Source organism: Lissotriton helveticus, chromosome 8, assembly GCF_964261635.1.
Source record: "Lissotriton helveticus chromosome 8, aLisHel1.1, whole genome shotgun sequence".
Taxonomy (NCBI): Eukaryota; Metazoa; Chordata; class Amphibia; order Caudata; family Salamandridae; genus Lissotriton; species Lissotriton helveticus.
The window spans coordinates 943,839,055-943,857,029 of record NC_136069.1 but is presented as its reverse complement, the minus strand read 5'-3'; the positions used below and the strand labels follow the sequence as shown (position 1 = coordinate 943,857,029).

General features: G+C 46.1%; 1 protein-coding gene and 1 long non-coding RNA gene across 2 annotated transcripts in view; both read left to right on the top strand.

Moving 5' to 3' along the window:
- Positions 1 to 17,975, top strand: part of LOC144773029 (uncharacterized) — a 188,366-nt gene that overhangs the window by 33,578 nt on the left and 136,813 nt on the right. The gene's annotated exons all lie outside the window — the stretch shown is intronic.
- Positions 1,124 to 3,377, top strand: LOC144773026 (nucleolar GTP-binding protein 2-like). Its single transcript, XM_078657788.1, is given in 2 exon segments — positions 1,124 to 1,574; positions 1,577 to 3,377. Coding segments are annotated over 2 exon segments (2,217 nt in total). The 3' UTR covers positions 3,343 to 3,377.

Here is a 17,975-nt window from a genome sequence, read left to right as displayed (position 1 = left end):
CAAGGCAAAACAAATGCGTGAAGGGACTTAACTGACGGGGCAGCAATGAAGAAAGAGGAAGGACTACGTTCAAGGCTTGATTATATGGCCTTTGTTACTGGACTGTGATTGGCTATTTGGTGGCCATGGTTACCGCTAAGGTTCATGGGATGTGTAGTTCAAGGGGTGTTTTTTTGTTTTACCTTTGAACTTGCTGTTAATAAAATGAAGAAAGATTATGCATAATCCTCGCCTCCGCTTCCTGACATAGAATTGTCACTTGTCTTCATAAATGTCATAGACCCCATTTGGACGGGAGCCTCACGATTTTTGAAGCCAACAACGGCTTTACTTCGGCAGTCTCTCACCTGAAATTGCCTTCTTTCGAATACAAGTACATGGGGGAAATACATACATTTCTTCCGTTAATTATTTTTTTTTAATCTCCCAATTTCCTCTTCTAAAATGTTGGCATATATGTTTCTTCGAGATGAGCATTCACAGCTGACAAGATTGAGCTTTACACCTTTCACTTTACACCTGAACTGATTATGCAAGGAGTGAAATTCTATGTCAGGACCGGAGGCTCCGATTATGCTGCTCATTTCTTTACTGTATTTCTCACAGCAGCCAAAAAGTAAAAAGTGAATAAAACACTACAATAATCATGAACACTTTAATGTTACATGATCAACCATATATAAACTCTGCACGAGGCAACAGTGTCTTTTTTCTTTGCTTCTCCGCAGCCAGTTAAGTTCTTTCTCTCTGTTATTTTGATGTATGTGCTTGTTTTAATTGCGGATGGTTAATTAATTAACTGCTATTGTAATTAGTATTGGGGATATTGCTTAGTGTTTTCGGTGCTTTTCCATTTTTTAGCATTGTGAGTTAAGGGTGTCTCGAAAGGAGGTCTTCCCTTGCCATGTAGTAGCGTTACTCTGACTTGCATTCCCCCGATGGTGCGCATGACCTTTAACAAGCACATTTTTTTTTTTCGCCTGGCACACGGGGGACGGAGTTCTCTTACACCAGAGCTTGCGCTGTTTGGGGACTGCCAGCTTTGTGGTGCCCCAGACTCGTAACATCGAATTTCCCGGCACGTCCCCCATTCTCCTAAACACGTTTACCATGCAGCTGCAGGATGATGAAGCCAAGGTTCAAAGGGAAGAGCACTATCAATACCTCCACGTCCAGCAGCAACCCGGATCGCCTCAAAGGTGCAGGAGGTTCTAACATGAGGGATCGTGGTACCATCAAGTGGCTTAATATGTACCGTCAAAAGGAGCGAAAAAATAATCGTGGGAAAGTGATCAGGCCTCTGCAGTATCAATCAACTGTTGCTCCTGGCACCGTGGCCAGAGTGGAACCAAATATTAAATGGTTTGGCAATGCTCGTGTCATCAGGCAGTCCTCCCTACAAAAATTCCAAGAGGAGATGGATGTAGTAATGAAAGACCCATATCGAGTTGTTATGAAGCAAACTAAGTTGCCAATGTCTCTCCTTCATGATCGAATTAAACCACACAACTCTAAAGTGCACATACTGGACACCGAAACATTTGAAACAACGTTCGGCCCAAAAGCTCAAAGAAGGCGCCAAGCCTCTCTGTGTGTGATGTTCAAGAGCTTCTAAAGACAGCCGAAACGTCAGCGGATAACTACAGTCAAGAAAAAGATCGCAATCTAATTGTAGACGATGATGGTGTCAGAGATGAAGTACGAGAGGAGATATTTAAAAAGGGGCAGTCGAAAAGAATCTGGGGGGAGCTGTACAAGGTCATTGATTCATCCGATGTAATAATCCAGGTTCTGGATGCCAGAGACCCACAAGGCACACGTTCTCCTCACATTGAGGCCTATCTAAAAAAAGAGAAGTCATGGAAACATCTCATTTTCGTACTAAACAAATGTGATCTAATCCCAGCATGGGCCACTAAACGTTGGGTGGCAGTCCTCTCCCAGGAGTACCCGACACTTGCTTTTCATGCAAGCCTCACAAATCCATTTGGCAAAGGAGCTTTCATTCAACTTCTGCTGCAATTTGGCAAGTTGCATACAGACAAAAAGCAGATCAGTGTGGGATTCATCGGCTATCCGAATGTTGGCAAAAGCTCTGTGATCAACACTTTGCGATCTAAGAAAGTCTGTAATGTGGCTTCCCTTGCCGGTGAAACCAAGGTCTGGCAGTATATAACGCTGATGCGCCGGATATTTCTCATAGATTGTCCTGGTGTTGTGTATCCATCTGGAGACAGTGAGACTGACATCGTATTGAAAGGCGTTGTTCAAGTTGAAAAGATCAAATGCCCAGAGGACCAAATCAGTGCTGTACTTGAGAGAGCCAAAACCGAATATATCAGCAAAACATACCGTATTGACTCCTGGCAGAGCCCAGAGGACTTCCTTGAGAAGCTTGCCATGCGGATAGGGAAACTGCTAAAGGGTGGAGAACCAGACCTACCTACTGTCTCCAAGATGGTACTCAATGATTGGCAGAGGGGCCGGATACCTTTCTTTGTAAAACCCCCAAATGCAGAGACCGTTCCACAGACACAAGTACATCCAGAGCCTTCAAAACCTGCACCCCCTATAAAGGTTGTTCAAGAAACCATTACCAGTAGTACAAAAGAGCAAAAGATGGAGCCTGTCAACATAGCTCCAGAAACAGTGGGGCCAGAAGAGACCCAAGCAAACACAGAAATAAAACAGATCTTGACCCATGTCAGACAGAACTTTGGAAAAATACATGTGGCACCTGAATTCACTGGTGAAGACCTTGTACCCGTAGAAGCGCCTGATCTATCAGACCTGTCAGACATTGGTTCAGATGAGGAGGAGGAAGAAGAGGCAGAGAAAGATGACGTGGTGGAAGCGAGCCAGAAAAATGAATCTGAAAAGAGCCAGGATGCAGAAAGCACTGATGCCAAACAAATGCCTCTGGCAAAAGCCCAAAACCCCAAAGCTGTCATTAGGGCTCTGGATGACAAGATTGCAAAATACAAAAAGTTCCTTGACAAGGCCAAAGCAAAACGGTTTTCTGCCTTAAGGATTCCAAAAGGACTAAGTGAAAAGGTGTTTACAAAAATTGAACAGATGTCTCAGGGGTCAGAAGAGCTTCACTCCCATGGGGACAGACCAAGAGGCAAGAAAAGAAAAATGCAGCAGGAGTGCGATGATGAAGATACAAAGCCACACAAGAAGCTTACATCAAAGGAGAGAAGGCGACTGGACAGGCAACAACAAACTAAGAAAGTTGGCGTTAGGTATTATGATATGCATAACGTGAAGAACAAGAACAGAAATAAGAAGAGAAAAGACCCAGAGGGACAGAGATCCAAACAAAGAAAGTTAAAATCATAATTGTAAATTAAATATTTTTCTGGAATAAAATTATTTTAAAAGCAGAAAAAAAAAACAAGCACATTTGGGAGCGCTCAGCCTCCTGGACCTGGCACCCCCGCCCACGTTCAATTCCTGTGGCTTGGGAGACAAAGGGAGTGAGGACACGCGTCAGACTGACGCGTAGTCCTCTTTCAGTGTAAACCGAGCGGCCTACATCGTGCATGTGCAGCAACCATTTTGCCCGGTCTAAGTTACTCCTTCTAGCTGATTCGAATGCGAGAGCAGCGTTTAATGCTCTGAACTTGTGTTTGACTCGGTGCTGGCTCCCAGTGACGCTCCGCTTTAAGGATAATACTTGGGGCTGTAAACTATTTGCATAGGCTCTGCCTAGAGTGGATCTGGCAAGCCCTTCCTCCGCATTTTAAATTGCTTGTGCATACTTTGCTTGGCTTGCCTGGGAATGCTCCACTCCCCTGAACTTTAGAAGCCCGTATTTGCTGATCTCGTCTTATGCAGCCTGGAGTTGTGGGGGGAGAGGAGCACAGGACTACCTGTCCCAGCCCCCCTTGCGGCCGTTGACGCCACCACCGTCACTCAGCCAGTGCCCGGAGGCGCTTAAAAAGGAGAGCGGGCACCCGCAGTGCAGGAAGCCCGCATTTGCTGATCGCGACTTCTGCAGCCTGGAGTTGTGGGGGGAGAGGAGCATGGGACTACCTGTCCCAGCCCCCCTTGCGGCTGTTGCCGCCACCACCGTACCGCAGCCAGCGCCCGGAGGTGCTTAAAAAGGAGAGCGGGCACCCGCAATATGGGAAGCCCGCATTTGGTGATCTTGTCTTCTGCAGCCTGGAGTTGTGGGGGAGAGGAGCATGGGACTACCTGTCCCAGCCCCCCTTGCGGCTGTTGCCGCCACCACCGTCACCCAGCCAGTGCCTGGAGGCGCTTAAAAAGGAGAGCGGGCACCCGCAGCGTGGGAAGCCCGCATTTTGCTGATCGCGTCTTTTGCAGCCTGCAGTTGTGGAGGGAGAGGAGCACGGGACTACCTGTTCCAGCCCTCCTTGCGGTCGTTGCCGCCACCACCGTCACGCAGCCAGTGCCCGGAGGCACTTAAAAAGGAGAGGGGGCAGCCGAAGCATGGGACGCGATGGGCTGCCCGGGCTGCGCCCAGGCCAAGAGCAGGCCCATCTGCACCCGTCAGCGACCGGAGGAGGCCGGTCTGGGCCAGATACCCTGGCCGTTTTTAGGCCGTAAACCGAAAAGCTTGTTCTGAGGTCTTGAAGTTTAAGTCCCGGTATGACACTCATTTAAAGCAGCAAGAACTTTCAAGTACCCCTACAAAACTCTTTGAACAGAGAAAGGGGGCCTTTGGCGATAAACGCCGATATGGGCAAAAGGAAAACACTTGCCACGCAGGGGGGTGTTCAGGGGGGATGCATGGTGGGCAAAATCAATTCCTTTCTGACCAAAGCTGCGCATGCTATTACGAAGGAAATAGCCTTGACTGAGCTGAGGTTATCAATAGAGGCTAGTAAATGTCTCCAAAGCCAAATCATTAGCGAAGAGGGAGAACAAGGTAACTCCTCGGCCAATAAGGCCCCTCCAGAATGCCCAGCAGTTCCAATAACCTCTGCATGCCCATGTGACATACTCATTTCTGGTGAGTCAGATACGTGTCCTAAAATTTAATCGATAAAACACCAGAGGGAACTGAAGTGGCCCTGGGCCTACCACCACCGAAGAGAAAACAAACTATCTATAACAAGCCCATAAGGAAATCGCCACGGCTACAAACGCAGACTCAGCTATTTTTACAACCAAATCTGGGCCAAGGGCAGTTATTGGACTCCTTATTGATGGAGCTGGACGTAATGATAAAGACTCTCTTAGTGCCAATAACACAAAAAATAGAAAAAGTAGAGGAATTGGTCCATAGCTTAATCACCAATTGTAATAAATGCTCTACGTCTATTGAGCCGAATATAGTAGAAGCAAGGGGTGGAACTATACTGCAAAACAAGATACAAACCCCAAACCCAATTAGACCCACTCAGTCGAAGCTTAAGTGTTCCTATTGCTTCAGGAAGTAATGGTATATCCAGTCGATCAAGTCAGTTAAACACACCTGAAGAAATAGGGCTCGTGGCCCAAAACGCCGAGGTAGCTCAGGATGGAGGACCCCTGGGCTCTCATTGGGCACCCTCATCCACATACAGTCAGCCTAATCATGGCATACCTAAAGTCGCAAACAGAAGTATCCTTGATCTACCCCTGCATCTGCACCGTTAGTAGCAGTCTTACTAGAGGTCCCCCCTCTCCCAAGAAACTAGGGAAACCACCCAGGATTTAATTCATAAAGTGACCCACTGGTGCACTAAAAATGTAACACGTGGCCAGTATATTTCAGCTGACATTATAATGACCAGAAGAGTGGGGTGGATAGGTCAACAAACAAAAAAGACTGGTGTAGGAGCTTGTATAGTCGTTTTAAGGACCCAGAGAAAGCCAAGATCTTGATAGACAGTGCATTTCAGAGTAACCTAAAGTCTCAAATAAGTGTAGTTTCATTACAATACTTCTACCCTCAAAGACAGCGTGGAGGTTTTTTGTATGGGCAATGGCAAATACCACGGAAGTCAGGTAACCCGGCGGTCATAAGTAAGATAGGAAATAATTTGCCAATGTAAATAGATTTCAAGCTTTGGCAGATCGCCAAAACTTGGATGAAAATGACTGACTAGAGCAAGGTGATAAATCCGAGCAGGGTCCTCCCCACAAACATCAGCGCTTGAGGTTCATGCTGAAATAACCTCTGTAGTCCCAGAATCACTCCAGATTCAAAATACTACGGGGGCGAAGTATAGAAAAGCTCTTTCATGGAATATAGCGGGTATAAGGGCTAAAAGAGGAAATTTATTCTGGGAAAATTTTCTAGCATAACACCATATCATCGCCCTCTAGGAAACCTGGGAAGTAAACAATTGTTTTTATTTAGACAGTTTCACTTCTTTTCATAAATATGCCACTCCATCAAACATGGGCAGAGCGAGAGGAGGTTTATTGTTAATGCTTTCTCTAAAACTCTCTTGTAAGACCTGTTTGGTCGATTGTAATTTTTAGAATGGCTTGGCTGTGGAACTGTCTTTTAAGCATTGGCCCACTGTGTTAGTGATAAACTTTTATAATTCCTTTACCAGAGGACATGAATTGGAACATTTGCAAGATTTAAAAAACTTCCTGGAATATTATGAAGAGGCTAAGTCAGCTTATTTTGAAATAATAATTTTCGGGGATTTTAATTTCCACCAATGTCTTTTAAACTGTTTTTCAAACCAGGACCAAGGGAATTCTAACACTTCATTACACCATTTTGTGCATACATCTTCAGGCAATTTCCTTGAGAGTATGTTAGCAAATCAAAACTTATGTTGTCTCTCACAGTCGGATAATATGGCCCCAGTACCTACTTATGTAGGAAATGGTAGAGCTAGCACTATTGATTATATTTTAATGTCCGCGCCATTAGTCCCTTTTACTGAGGATCACTTAGTCACTTGGTCAAGCTTTGGTGACCATAATCCACTTATGATTGATATATTACTTTCTCCCAATAAAGTGGGAGAAACAGCTACCTGTTTGACAAACAGCAACATTAGTACTAAAGATCAGGCTCTCAGACTAAAGTGGGCAAGGATAGCTCCAGAAATGTTTTTAACCAACTTATATACAGTTTGTGCTACTGAAATTGAGTTTTGTTTAGACTCTGACACACACAATAGCTCTACTTTAGAAGCCTTCAAGAAATTAATAAAACAGATCCAATCAGACCCTACAATGACTAGTGGGCCTAGACGCCCGAAGGCTGTACAATGGTTTAACGGACTATGCTCAGCAAAACACACGGAGCTTATATTAGCCTTAAAAAAGATCCCCAGAGAGAAAATAGAAATTAGGGACAAAAGGAAAGCTCATCAAATAGCAGTTGATAACAGGAAGAAGGATATTGGAAAACTGCAAACTTCTGGTCGGTAGTCAATAGCCCCTTTCTCTCTGAAACTCCCAACTCTAATACTGACTGTCTAGTCCCAGCAGACAAATGGGTATCGCATTTTGGAAATATCTTTAGCGATGTAAATCTGAAAGTAACAGAGGAGTTATGGGAAGGTGGGCAACTTAGCACATGACTTCATGTCAGGGTAGAGGAGGTTTATGATGCCATTGTAGATACAGCCGGTGGAAAGGCCCCAGGGCCCGATGGGGTACCGGCCGATCAATACAAAGCTGATCCAAATGTATGGGCAAGCATCTTAACTAATGTTTATAATGCTGGGTGCTCACAGGGATACCCAATATCCTGGGGGAAAGCAGTCATCTTTCCTATTTTTAAAAAGGGCACTAGAGATGAGCCCATATGTTATTGGCCAATCTCACTTTTGGATTCTGCTGCCAAAATCATGGGAAAAGTCATATTAAATCGTCTAACGGCATGGCTGGATAACCGAAATGTCATTTCCGACCTCCAATATGGCTTTAGAGCTGTTAAAGGGACCCTGGACCAATGCTTGAACTTACACTTAGCGGTAGGTAAGTACACCATTGCCAAAAAAGGAAAAATCCACTTGGCTTTTATGGATTTGACGCAAGCATTTGACTGTGTTAACAGATCAAAGTTGTGGTCTATCCTAAGTGGCATGGGTCTCGAACCAGAGCTGGAGGACTTTTTATATGCCATCCATAAAACAACATAGCGGCTGTTAGATATAATAGCAATGGGGACCTGACATCGACCTGGGATGTGAAAAGAGGGCTACGTCAAGGATGTATCTTGGCCCCTCTCTTATTCACGTTATTCACACAACCGCGTTGTGATTCTGCATACCATTACTCCGCAATTTGGAACAGTTAATTGTGGAGGGGGGAGGTGTTGGATTTAAAACCCAACACCTTCCCTAGTGTCCGCACAGACTTGAGTTGGAATAGTAAATTATACTATTCCAACATCCAGCGCCCCCCCTCCGCAAGTCGTTGTTCCGACTTGCAGAGTAATGGTATGCAGAATCACAACGCGGTTGTGATTCTCTACGGGGGAAAAGGCTGCGGAATAACATCATAGATTCAAAGATCCCTAGATTCGGCGACAAGATGATCCCCACATTATTATATGCGGAAAATACTGTTATTTTAGTAAGAATGGCAGTGGGCCTCCAATCATTTTTAAATGCCTTTATAGTTTTCATGGACTCTTTATCCCCTTCGACGCTCATGACGAGCTCAGCTCGTCATGGAGTTTCCATTGACTTCAATGGAAATTACATGGAAGAACATCAGGGAGCTTAGCATCCAAGTGGTTAGATTTATCAATACATTTTAAAAAATCGCATACTATGTCCATTGGCCCCGAAAAATCCCCGAAAAATCCCCCAAAAAGACAAAACTCTTTTGTAAAGGGACAGAGCTAACAAAGGTCGCAACCTTCCCTTACCTGGGGGTACTTTTTGACGAAAGTGCGTCATAGTACCCACAAATTACACAAAAGAAGAATATCCTTGCAAGGGCCACAGGGGCTACATTGAATTTTGCTAAAAAAACTGGGAAGTAAACCCATTGTGTCCCTGATGAAGATATACAAGGAAAAATGCATCCCGATGGCAACCTATGTTAGCGACATCTGTGGATACAAAGAAGAGAAGGGTATTCAGCAGGAGGAAAATACATTTTTATGTATGGGGTTGGCAGTCCCGCACTCCACCGCTACATACACAATACATGAAGAACTAGGGATGGGATATATAGCAGATCAGATTGCAGTGGCTCCATTGATGCATTGGCTGAGAATTTGGGCAAGTCCCTCTACAAATTTAAACCAATTAATAATTACTGATTGCCTAGCATTAGAGAGAGCCAAACACATTCCCTGGCTTAGGTATCCAAAGGAATTGACAGCTTGGTTAGGTTGTCTTGACTTATTTTTAAGCCCCAAACCAATGGATAAACTTACAGTTAAAAATATTAGACTTCAGTTTTTGTCTAAACGCCAGGGACTAAGGGAAGAAGAGGAGCTGCAGAAACCATCTGTAAGACGTTACGTTACATTATCTACGAATAATCAAGTCCAACCTTATTTATTAAGTGTTAGCAAACCTTTCCATTGTTTTCTTTTAACAAGATTTGTCTGCAAATGGCTCATTGGCTTCTATCTGTACCTCAAGGATTTTATAAATCTGGCACTTTACACCTGTGGCAGTGTGACAATTTTTCTGAACAGGACATTCTTAATTTTGTCTTCTTTTGTGATTATTATGTCCCCCTACGTAAGACATTTATATTACCATTGCTCAGAGATTGTCACTTTGTCCAAGTCAGACCAGCCCTACTGTACCTTCAGATGCTAGCATCCCCTATGGTCTGTTTTGGGGTGGCAAGTTTCTTAACTGGAGCCATTAGGCGTAGGAAGAAAATGGTATTTTAATTGTAACCATGGTTCTTAATATGTTTTTATCCGGAGGACCATTATGTCTCAAAATCGGGCATTGACCTAACACATCAGTTTGCCCTATTTGCACTTAGCACTTTATATAATGTTTTTGTACTGTATGTGGAGCAGGTCCTGATACTTTGTATGGTCGTCAGGAACGATATGACAGTGGTCTACCCTGTTTTCGAGTATATCCTTTTAGCACCTCGCACTTTACAATAGTTTTGCACTTTAAGATGGATTATAGGGAAAGTAATCAAAGTTTTGTATGTTAATATGTTTGCCAGTTTGCACTCTGAATTCTATTAAAAAGTTTTTAATATTTTTTCTATTCTGAGGTCCAATCTGAGTTATAAATAGGGATTATCCTAATATATGAGCTTGCCCAATCGCACTTTGCACTTTATATAATAATTTTGTACCGTATGTATAGCAAATATTTTGCATTGCAAGATGGATCATAGGAAAAGAAATTGAAGTTTTGTATTTTAATATGTTTTGCTCATTTGAGTGACATGATGTCAGAATTTTGAATATGACAAGGAGTATGTTGAGGGGGATCACTCTGGCTCCATGGAACAAGACATTGTGGATGCCCTAGACGCAGGACTGCAGCACTCGTGAACAAGGCCCTGGTCAGGGCCATAGAACCACTGAAGCGTCACCTATATGGAGAAGTGTGGCTCAATGGTTAGAGCGGAAGACCCAGATGCAGAGGTCTGGCCCGGGACCAGGGTTCAATTTCCGCCTCAGCGGGCCTGATAATTCTCGCCTCGGTGCCTATTCTAATCATGGGTCCCACTCTGCAACTCTGGGCAATAGCTTGCTTAATCTCCACAACGGCCCCAACAGCGCTGGGATACCTGTCTTCACCTTGGGGGTGCCCAGGAGTGGACATTTCACAGGGAAAAGCCAGGAAGGGTTCCACAGTGGTATACGTACAGCGCCAGGAAACCCCGGTTGGAATATAAGTGCGCTTTACAAGTACAAATTCATTTAATTTAATTTCATTTCATATGTAACTATGCCCAGCAGCAGGGCTGGCATCCCCAACCCAGGTACCCGGCACAGATCCAGTGGGAAAGGGACTAGGAATCCCAACGCTGTGGACTTTGCAAAACTGGCCAAGTCAATGGCTACTGACCATGATTATGGAACTCCCACGAATGAAGCAACTATCACTGAGATTCCTCAGGAGGATGACAATGATACCTCCTTGGACCAGCTATTCGATCAAGAGGAGGCTCCTAGATCCTCTGTCAGGGGGTACCTGTCTGCCAGGGGCCGGGTGAGGACTTTAACGCTTGTTCTTTTCCGCCCGAGTGCAGGACGGCCACGGTCCCTTTAACGCTGCTTGGACCTTCCCGGAGGTGGGAACTCCGCCAGTGATGTCATCAGCCGTGCTCCTATCAGGAGCAAAGGAGGAGCTGAAAGCGCGATACCCGGAAGAGAATTGCGCGCCATCAACCGCCGAAGCAGGTGTGGAGAGGGAGTCGTCCGGTGTGGCTACGGAGGCTTTCTGCACAGAGGAGACGGAGGTTTCGGGAGTCGCGCAGCCCCAGGAACAGAGAAAGCCAGGAGGCCAACGAGACCACGAGCCGCCCCGCCACGCTTCAGGAGAAGTGTGGCTCCACAAGGTACGGGCCCCCATAAGGGGACTCATATTTGCACGGGGAGGGACTGGGTAGGGGAGGTTGAGGGAGGTCACAAAACGGGTCTGCGTGGTGAATGCCAGAAGCCGCAACCCTTCCCTTTCCAACATTAAAAGTGCCTTGGTAGTTATCAACGTGTTGTGGTGGCAGTCCCTGGTGATTCCCTCACTCCCCGCCCCCCTTCTGTCAGAACTGGAACTCCGGTACAAATCAGTAACCAAGGCTTTTGTTTTGTTTTCTCTTCTTTTGAGTGCCTTTTCGGACCCCTGACGTTAAAGGACTTAAAAGGCCAGGACCCTTGAAGCAAGACAGTCGCCTGCTACTATACCACCAGCAGTGTTAATCTCGGGATAAAGACGATTCCCTGTTATCTTTGTTTTGAGCTGGACTTTTGAGCTACTGAATAAAAGAGCACTCCCTTCAAAACGTACTTGAGTGGTAGTACTTCGTTTATGGTTCCCCTACCCTGTCCCAACCATCACAAGTGGCGAGCCAGATAGGAGCTATAAGGAAGAACCAGCATCTGATAAAAGATGGAATCCCTCATTCAACTAATGAAGGAGGGGCAGGACACACTGGAATGGGCAATAGGACAAACGTCTACCCAGGCCAAAGCAGACCGCACAGCCTTCACAGCTGCTATACAAGCTCAATCGGACAATTTACTGAAGCTTGCTGAGGGTCAAAACCAGCTCATGGTCGTTCTGGGACAAGGGAGAACAAGTGCCCCTCCCCCTGGAACGGTGGTACCTCTTCAGAAGTTTACGCCCGGGGATGATCCTCTGGCTTTCTTTTTGAATTTTGAAAGGGCTGCAAGGGCCAGTGCTTGGCCCGGTGATAGGTGGCCGTTTTACCTTGCCCCTCTTTTAACGGGTGAGGCACAAGCTGCATACCCGATGGTCAATAAGGATGGCACTTCCGTTTACGCCGTTGTAAAACAGTACATACTAGACCGTCTGGGTGTTGATGAATAGACCCATAGACTGAAATTCCGACAAGAACGCGGAACCCCAGGATATCTTCCCAAGACTCTCTTTTATAAGTTAAAAGCAGCAGCTGACTTGTGGCTCAAACCACAAGAAGGGAACATGGATGACGTGATGAATAAGATTTATCTAGAACAGTTTTTGGAGGCTCTGCCCTATGGGACCCAATGCTGGATAAAACAACATGCAGGTTTAACCCTCGAACATGCCATTGAAATGGCCACATCCTATGCCCGTGCCCAAGGACGACCTCCCATAAAAGAACCCGAAAAACTCAACAAACATATCCCCGGAAAACCAGATAAGAAATACCCAAAGATACCAATAGAACCTCCACGAGCACGGTTCCCTAAACCGGATGTACCACCCACTCCAGGTCCCCAATGTTATGACTGTGGCGAGTGGGTTCATATAGCACGGTATTGCCGAAAAAAGAGGGATAAGGAGGAGGAACCTATGGATGTGAGCTATGCCCCGCAATCTCTTCTATACGCTAAGGAAACGGGTCCAGTATTCTACGTGAGTGTGCACATACATGGCAGGGTGGTTCGAGCGTTACTTGACTCTGGTTGCAGGCATTCGGTGGTAAGACAGGAATTAGTTCCCTCCTCCTGAATTATGCCAGGGAAAAGTGTTCACATCAGATGTGTCCATGGGGATGTTAGGGAATATCCCTTAGCTACAATCAGCCTTTGTACTGCCTCAGGGACTAGGACAGAAGTAGTGGTTGGTGTTTTGGCTACACTCCCTGAACCGGTGATTATTGGAACCGATAATCCAGGTTTCATAACCCTCATGTCTGATGCCATACAAAACGTTCCCCAGAATAACCTCCTTACTTCAGAACCATGGGCTAGGGATACTCATTTCAGAACGGCACAACTAAACGATGCCTCTCTCACCAACGCCTGGCAAGTAGCTCGCTCAGATCAGGACCCTGCGAATAGAACCTATCCCACCTTTATCGAAAAAAACGGGTTATTGTATAGGCTGGCCAAAAACGATGTGGTTCCCCAGCTCCTGGTACCCGCAGATTTCAGAGACCAAATCCTATTTTTCGCACACGCCCATCTGCTAGCCGGACACTCAGGCACTGAAAAGACAGGGCAGGCCATTTTGCAACACTTCTTTTGGCCGGGGGTCTATGCACAAATCCAACGCTATTGCCAAGAATGTCACATCTGTCAGTGGCGAAACCCCTATGTTCCCCCTGCTGTACCTCTGAACCCTCTACCCATCATAGGTAAACCTTTCGACAGGTTGGGGTTGGACCTCATAGGTCCTTTGCCTAAGTCTGCTAGGGGTCACCAGTACGCCTTAGTCCTAGTGGATTACGCCACTCGCTACCCTGAGACCTTTCCCCTCCGGGCAGCTACGTCCTCTGCCATTGCCCAAAAGCTCGTCGAGGTCTTCTCTAGGATGGGTTTTCCTCGCGAAATCATTACAGATCAAGGAACACCTTTTGTTTCGCGTTTAATGACACAGGTCTGTAAGCAACTTCGTATCACTCACATTAAAACATCGGTCTACCATCCCCAGACAGACGGACTGGTTGAGCGATACAATGGCAGCTTAAAGCTCACCTTGAAGAAACTTCTATCTGGGGACGGTAGAAACTGGGATCAGTTATTACCTTTAGCTCTTTTTGTACTTCGCAGCCAAAAACAAGCCAGTTTAGGAGCATCCCCTTTTGAGTTGCTATTTGGACGGAGTCCAAGAACTCTCTTGGAAATAACCAAAGATAGTTGGGAAAGAGAAGGAGCACACGAGGCAGAAGCCTTACTGGACTACACCCGACAACTACAAACCAGGCTTCATAAGCTTAGAACCCTGGCCCATGATCACCTAGCCATTGCTCAGACCAAACAAAAAACGTTTTATGACAAGGGCAAGAAGTGGAGGGAACTGGACGTTGGTGATTGGGCTTTGGTCCTGTTGCCTACATCCACTCATAAATTAAAAAAAGAATGGCAAGGTCCTTTTAAAATTCTCAAAAAGATCGGTATAACCACGTATCTCCTGCAAGTTAAGGGTACCAAGACTCAAATGTACCACATAAACTTATTAAAGAAGTGGCTGGGAAAACCTCCCAAGCAGTTCATACTCTTACAACTACCGACCACACTGTTTATGACACTCCCATCAATCCTGATTTAACAGAGATACAACGTGAAGAAGTTCTGTCTCTTCTTCTCCGTTACACTGACGTTTTCTCAGACCAACCAGGGAAAACACACATAGCAGTTCATTACATTCCCACTCCCCCCGGGACAGTGGTGAAACAAAAACCCTACCGTGTCCCCGAAGCCAGAAGACGTGCCTTCCAAGATGAGATCAACCAGATGCTCCGCTCTGGGGTGATAGTACCCTCACACAGTAATTGGTGTTCCCCAGTGGTACTTGTTCCAAAACCGAATGGTAGTATTCGGTTTTGTATCGATTTCAGGGCAGTAAATAGGGTGTCCAAACAAGATGCTTACTCACTCCCTCGCGTGGATGAACTGCTAGAACGCCTTGGTGAAGCACGTTATATCACCACAATAGACCTCACCAAGGGGTATTGGCAGATTCCCCTAAACCCTACAGACCAAGAGAAAACAGCCTTCTCTACACCCTGTGGTAATTATCACTTCACCGTTCTCCCGTTCGGATTGCACGGTGCTCCGGCGACCTGCCAAAGGGCTATGGATACAGTGTTGTCGCCACACCAACAATATTCTTCCACTTGCTTGGACGACATTGTCGTTTTCAGTAAGACGTGGGAAGGACATACCAAACATCTAGACAACGTACTCACTAGTCTGAGAACAACAGGCTTCCACATAAACGCCAAAAAGACTAGGATCGCCTTTAGGAAGGTGAAATATCTTGGATATGTCTTAGGTAATGGAAGGATAGAACCCCAAACAGAGAAGGTTAAGGCTATCTTACAAGTCCCCTATCCTAAGACCAAAAGGGATCTGAGAGCGTTCCTGGGCCTTGTGGGGTATTATAGGAGGTTTATCACTCAATTTGCTGATATGGCCGGACCACTCACCGATCTCTTGAAGAAAACCCACTCTTCTCCCAGGTTACCAGCCCCCACTCCCAAAGAAACAACGTCTTTTCAGGCACTTAAAACTGTCCTCACTACCGCACCAGTATTGATCTCCCCGGACTTCCAAAAACCCTTCATCCTACAGACGGATGCCTCGGGCGTAGGTATTGGGGCGGTTCTTTCACAGAAGGACGCGGATGGGCTAGAAAGACCGGTTCTTTACATCAGCCGTAAGCTGTTCCCCCAAGAAGTTGCCTACTCTACTATCGAGAAAGAATGTCCGGCGGTCCGCTGGAGTGTCGACAAGCTCCGATACTATCTTGAGGGAAGACCCTTTGTTCTGTATACGGACCATGCCCCACTGACCTGGCTTCAAAGGAACCGTGGTCACAATGATCGCATTCTCTTTTTTTTATATATGTTTTTATTAATTGAAGAGAGCGAGAAGTGGACATATCTGGTATCATACAGCAAAACACAATACGGAGGGGAACAGGCAGAAAGATTGAAGCGATACATCTCAGTTAAACAATTACGAAGACATCAACACTAGCGAAAATTTGGCAGGAGCAATGACATAACAATCCACCACCCCACTAGGCTGAGGCCCTCAGAGCCTGTCGACCCACAATATCAGGATATTTAAAAGGAAGCCCATGACACCCAGATATGAAAAACAGTGCAGATCAGGATAATTCACCCACATCTCGTGTAAGAAGAGAGAAAGGTAGGAAAGAAAAAGGGCCATAGAAACAAAAATAGGAAAAAACAAAAAAACCACCATCCCCCCACCCTGCACCCCTGCAGATGGCTACAGCCCAACCCCACTAGCAGTGTGCCTGTCGCCCCAGTTAACTAATCCCTAAAAGTAGGAAAGAAGTGGAGGAGGAGCATCTCAATACGGGCCCCCGGTCTCTCCCTCCCCCGCAAGAACCAAGCATCCCCATAAAATACACAAAGCTCTATAGGCAAACATAGCTAAAAACGAAATAGGGGAAACAATAAACACCACCCTGCCTCCCAACAACACAATGGCAACTGAACCTAGTTCAAGAACCTATGGTGCCAAACCCTGACAGTCAGTCTCAACCTTGACCCTTCCGGTCAATGACACGGGCCCCCTCCAAACAGGCCGTCTCTTCCGCAGGATAGTCAAAATGTGAAAATAGGTCAGGAAAGTTCCATGTGGGTCGAGGCAAAGTTATAAGATCCCTGGAAGTTCCATTGGTGACAACGGTGACCCACATCGATATAAGCACGCTGCGGTTTTCTGCCATAAGGATTCCAAAAGGACTAAGTGAAAAGGTGTTCACAAAAATTGAACAGATGTCTCAGGGGTCAGAAGAGCTTCACACCTATGGGGACAGACCAAGAGGCAAGAAAAGAAAAATGCAGCAGGAGTGCGATGATGAAGATACAAAGCCACACAAGAAGCTTACATCAAAGGAGAGAAGGCGACTGGACAGGCAACAACAAACTAAGAAAGTTGGCGTTAGGTATTATGATACGCATAACGTGAAGAACAAGAACAGAAATAAGAAGAGAAAAGACCCAGAGGGACAGAGATCCAAACAAAGAAAGTTAAAATCATAATTGTAAATTAAATATTTTTCTGGAATAAAATTATTTTAAAAGCAAAAAAAAAAAAAAAACAAGCACATTTGGGAGCGCTCAGCCTCCTGGACCTGGCACCCCCGCCCACGTTCAATTCCTGTGGCTTGGGAGACAAAGGGAGTGAGGACACGCGTCAGACTGACGCGTAGTCCTCTTTCAGTGTAAACCGAGCGGCCTACATCGCGCATATGCAGCAACCATTTTGCCCGGTCTAAGTTACTCCTTCTAGCTGATTCGAATGCGAGAGCAGCATTTAATGCTCTGAACTTGTGTTTGACTCGGTGCTGGCTCCCAGTGACGCTCCGCTTTAAGGATAATACTTGGGGCTGTAAACTATTTGCCTAGGCTCTGCCTAGAGTGGATCTGGCAAGCCCTTCCTCCGCATTTTAAATTGCTTGTGCATACTTTGCTTGGCTTGCCTGGGAATGCTCCACTCCCCTGAACTTTAGAAGCCCGTATTTGCTGATCTCGTCTTCTGCAGCCTGGAGTTGTGGGGGGAGAGGAGCACAGGACTACCTGTCCCAGCCCCCCTTGCGGCCGTTGCCGCCACCACCGTCACGCAGCCAGTGCCCGGAGGTGCTTAAAAAGGATAGCGGGCACCCGCAGTGCAGGAAGCCCGCATTTGATGATCGCGTCTTCTGCAGCCTGGAGTTGTGGGGGGAGAGGAGCATGGGACTACCTGTCCCAGCCCCCCTATCAGAAGCGGTCGCTCCCCACGCTCCCTGGTCTCCACTGGTATCGTTGGGCTGCGCTCACATTGCTTTGCGCTTTAAAGAACTGCTGCCTGCTTTAATTCAATAGCGCTTTAATCCTCATTTATACATTGCTCGTTTGTGCAGTCCTAATTTGTATTGATCATCTGTGCATTGCTCGTTTGTGCAGTTTAGACCATA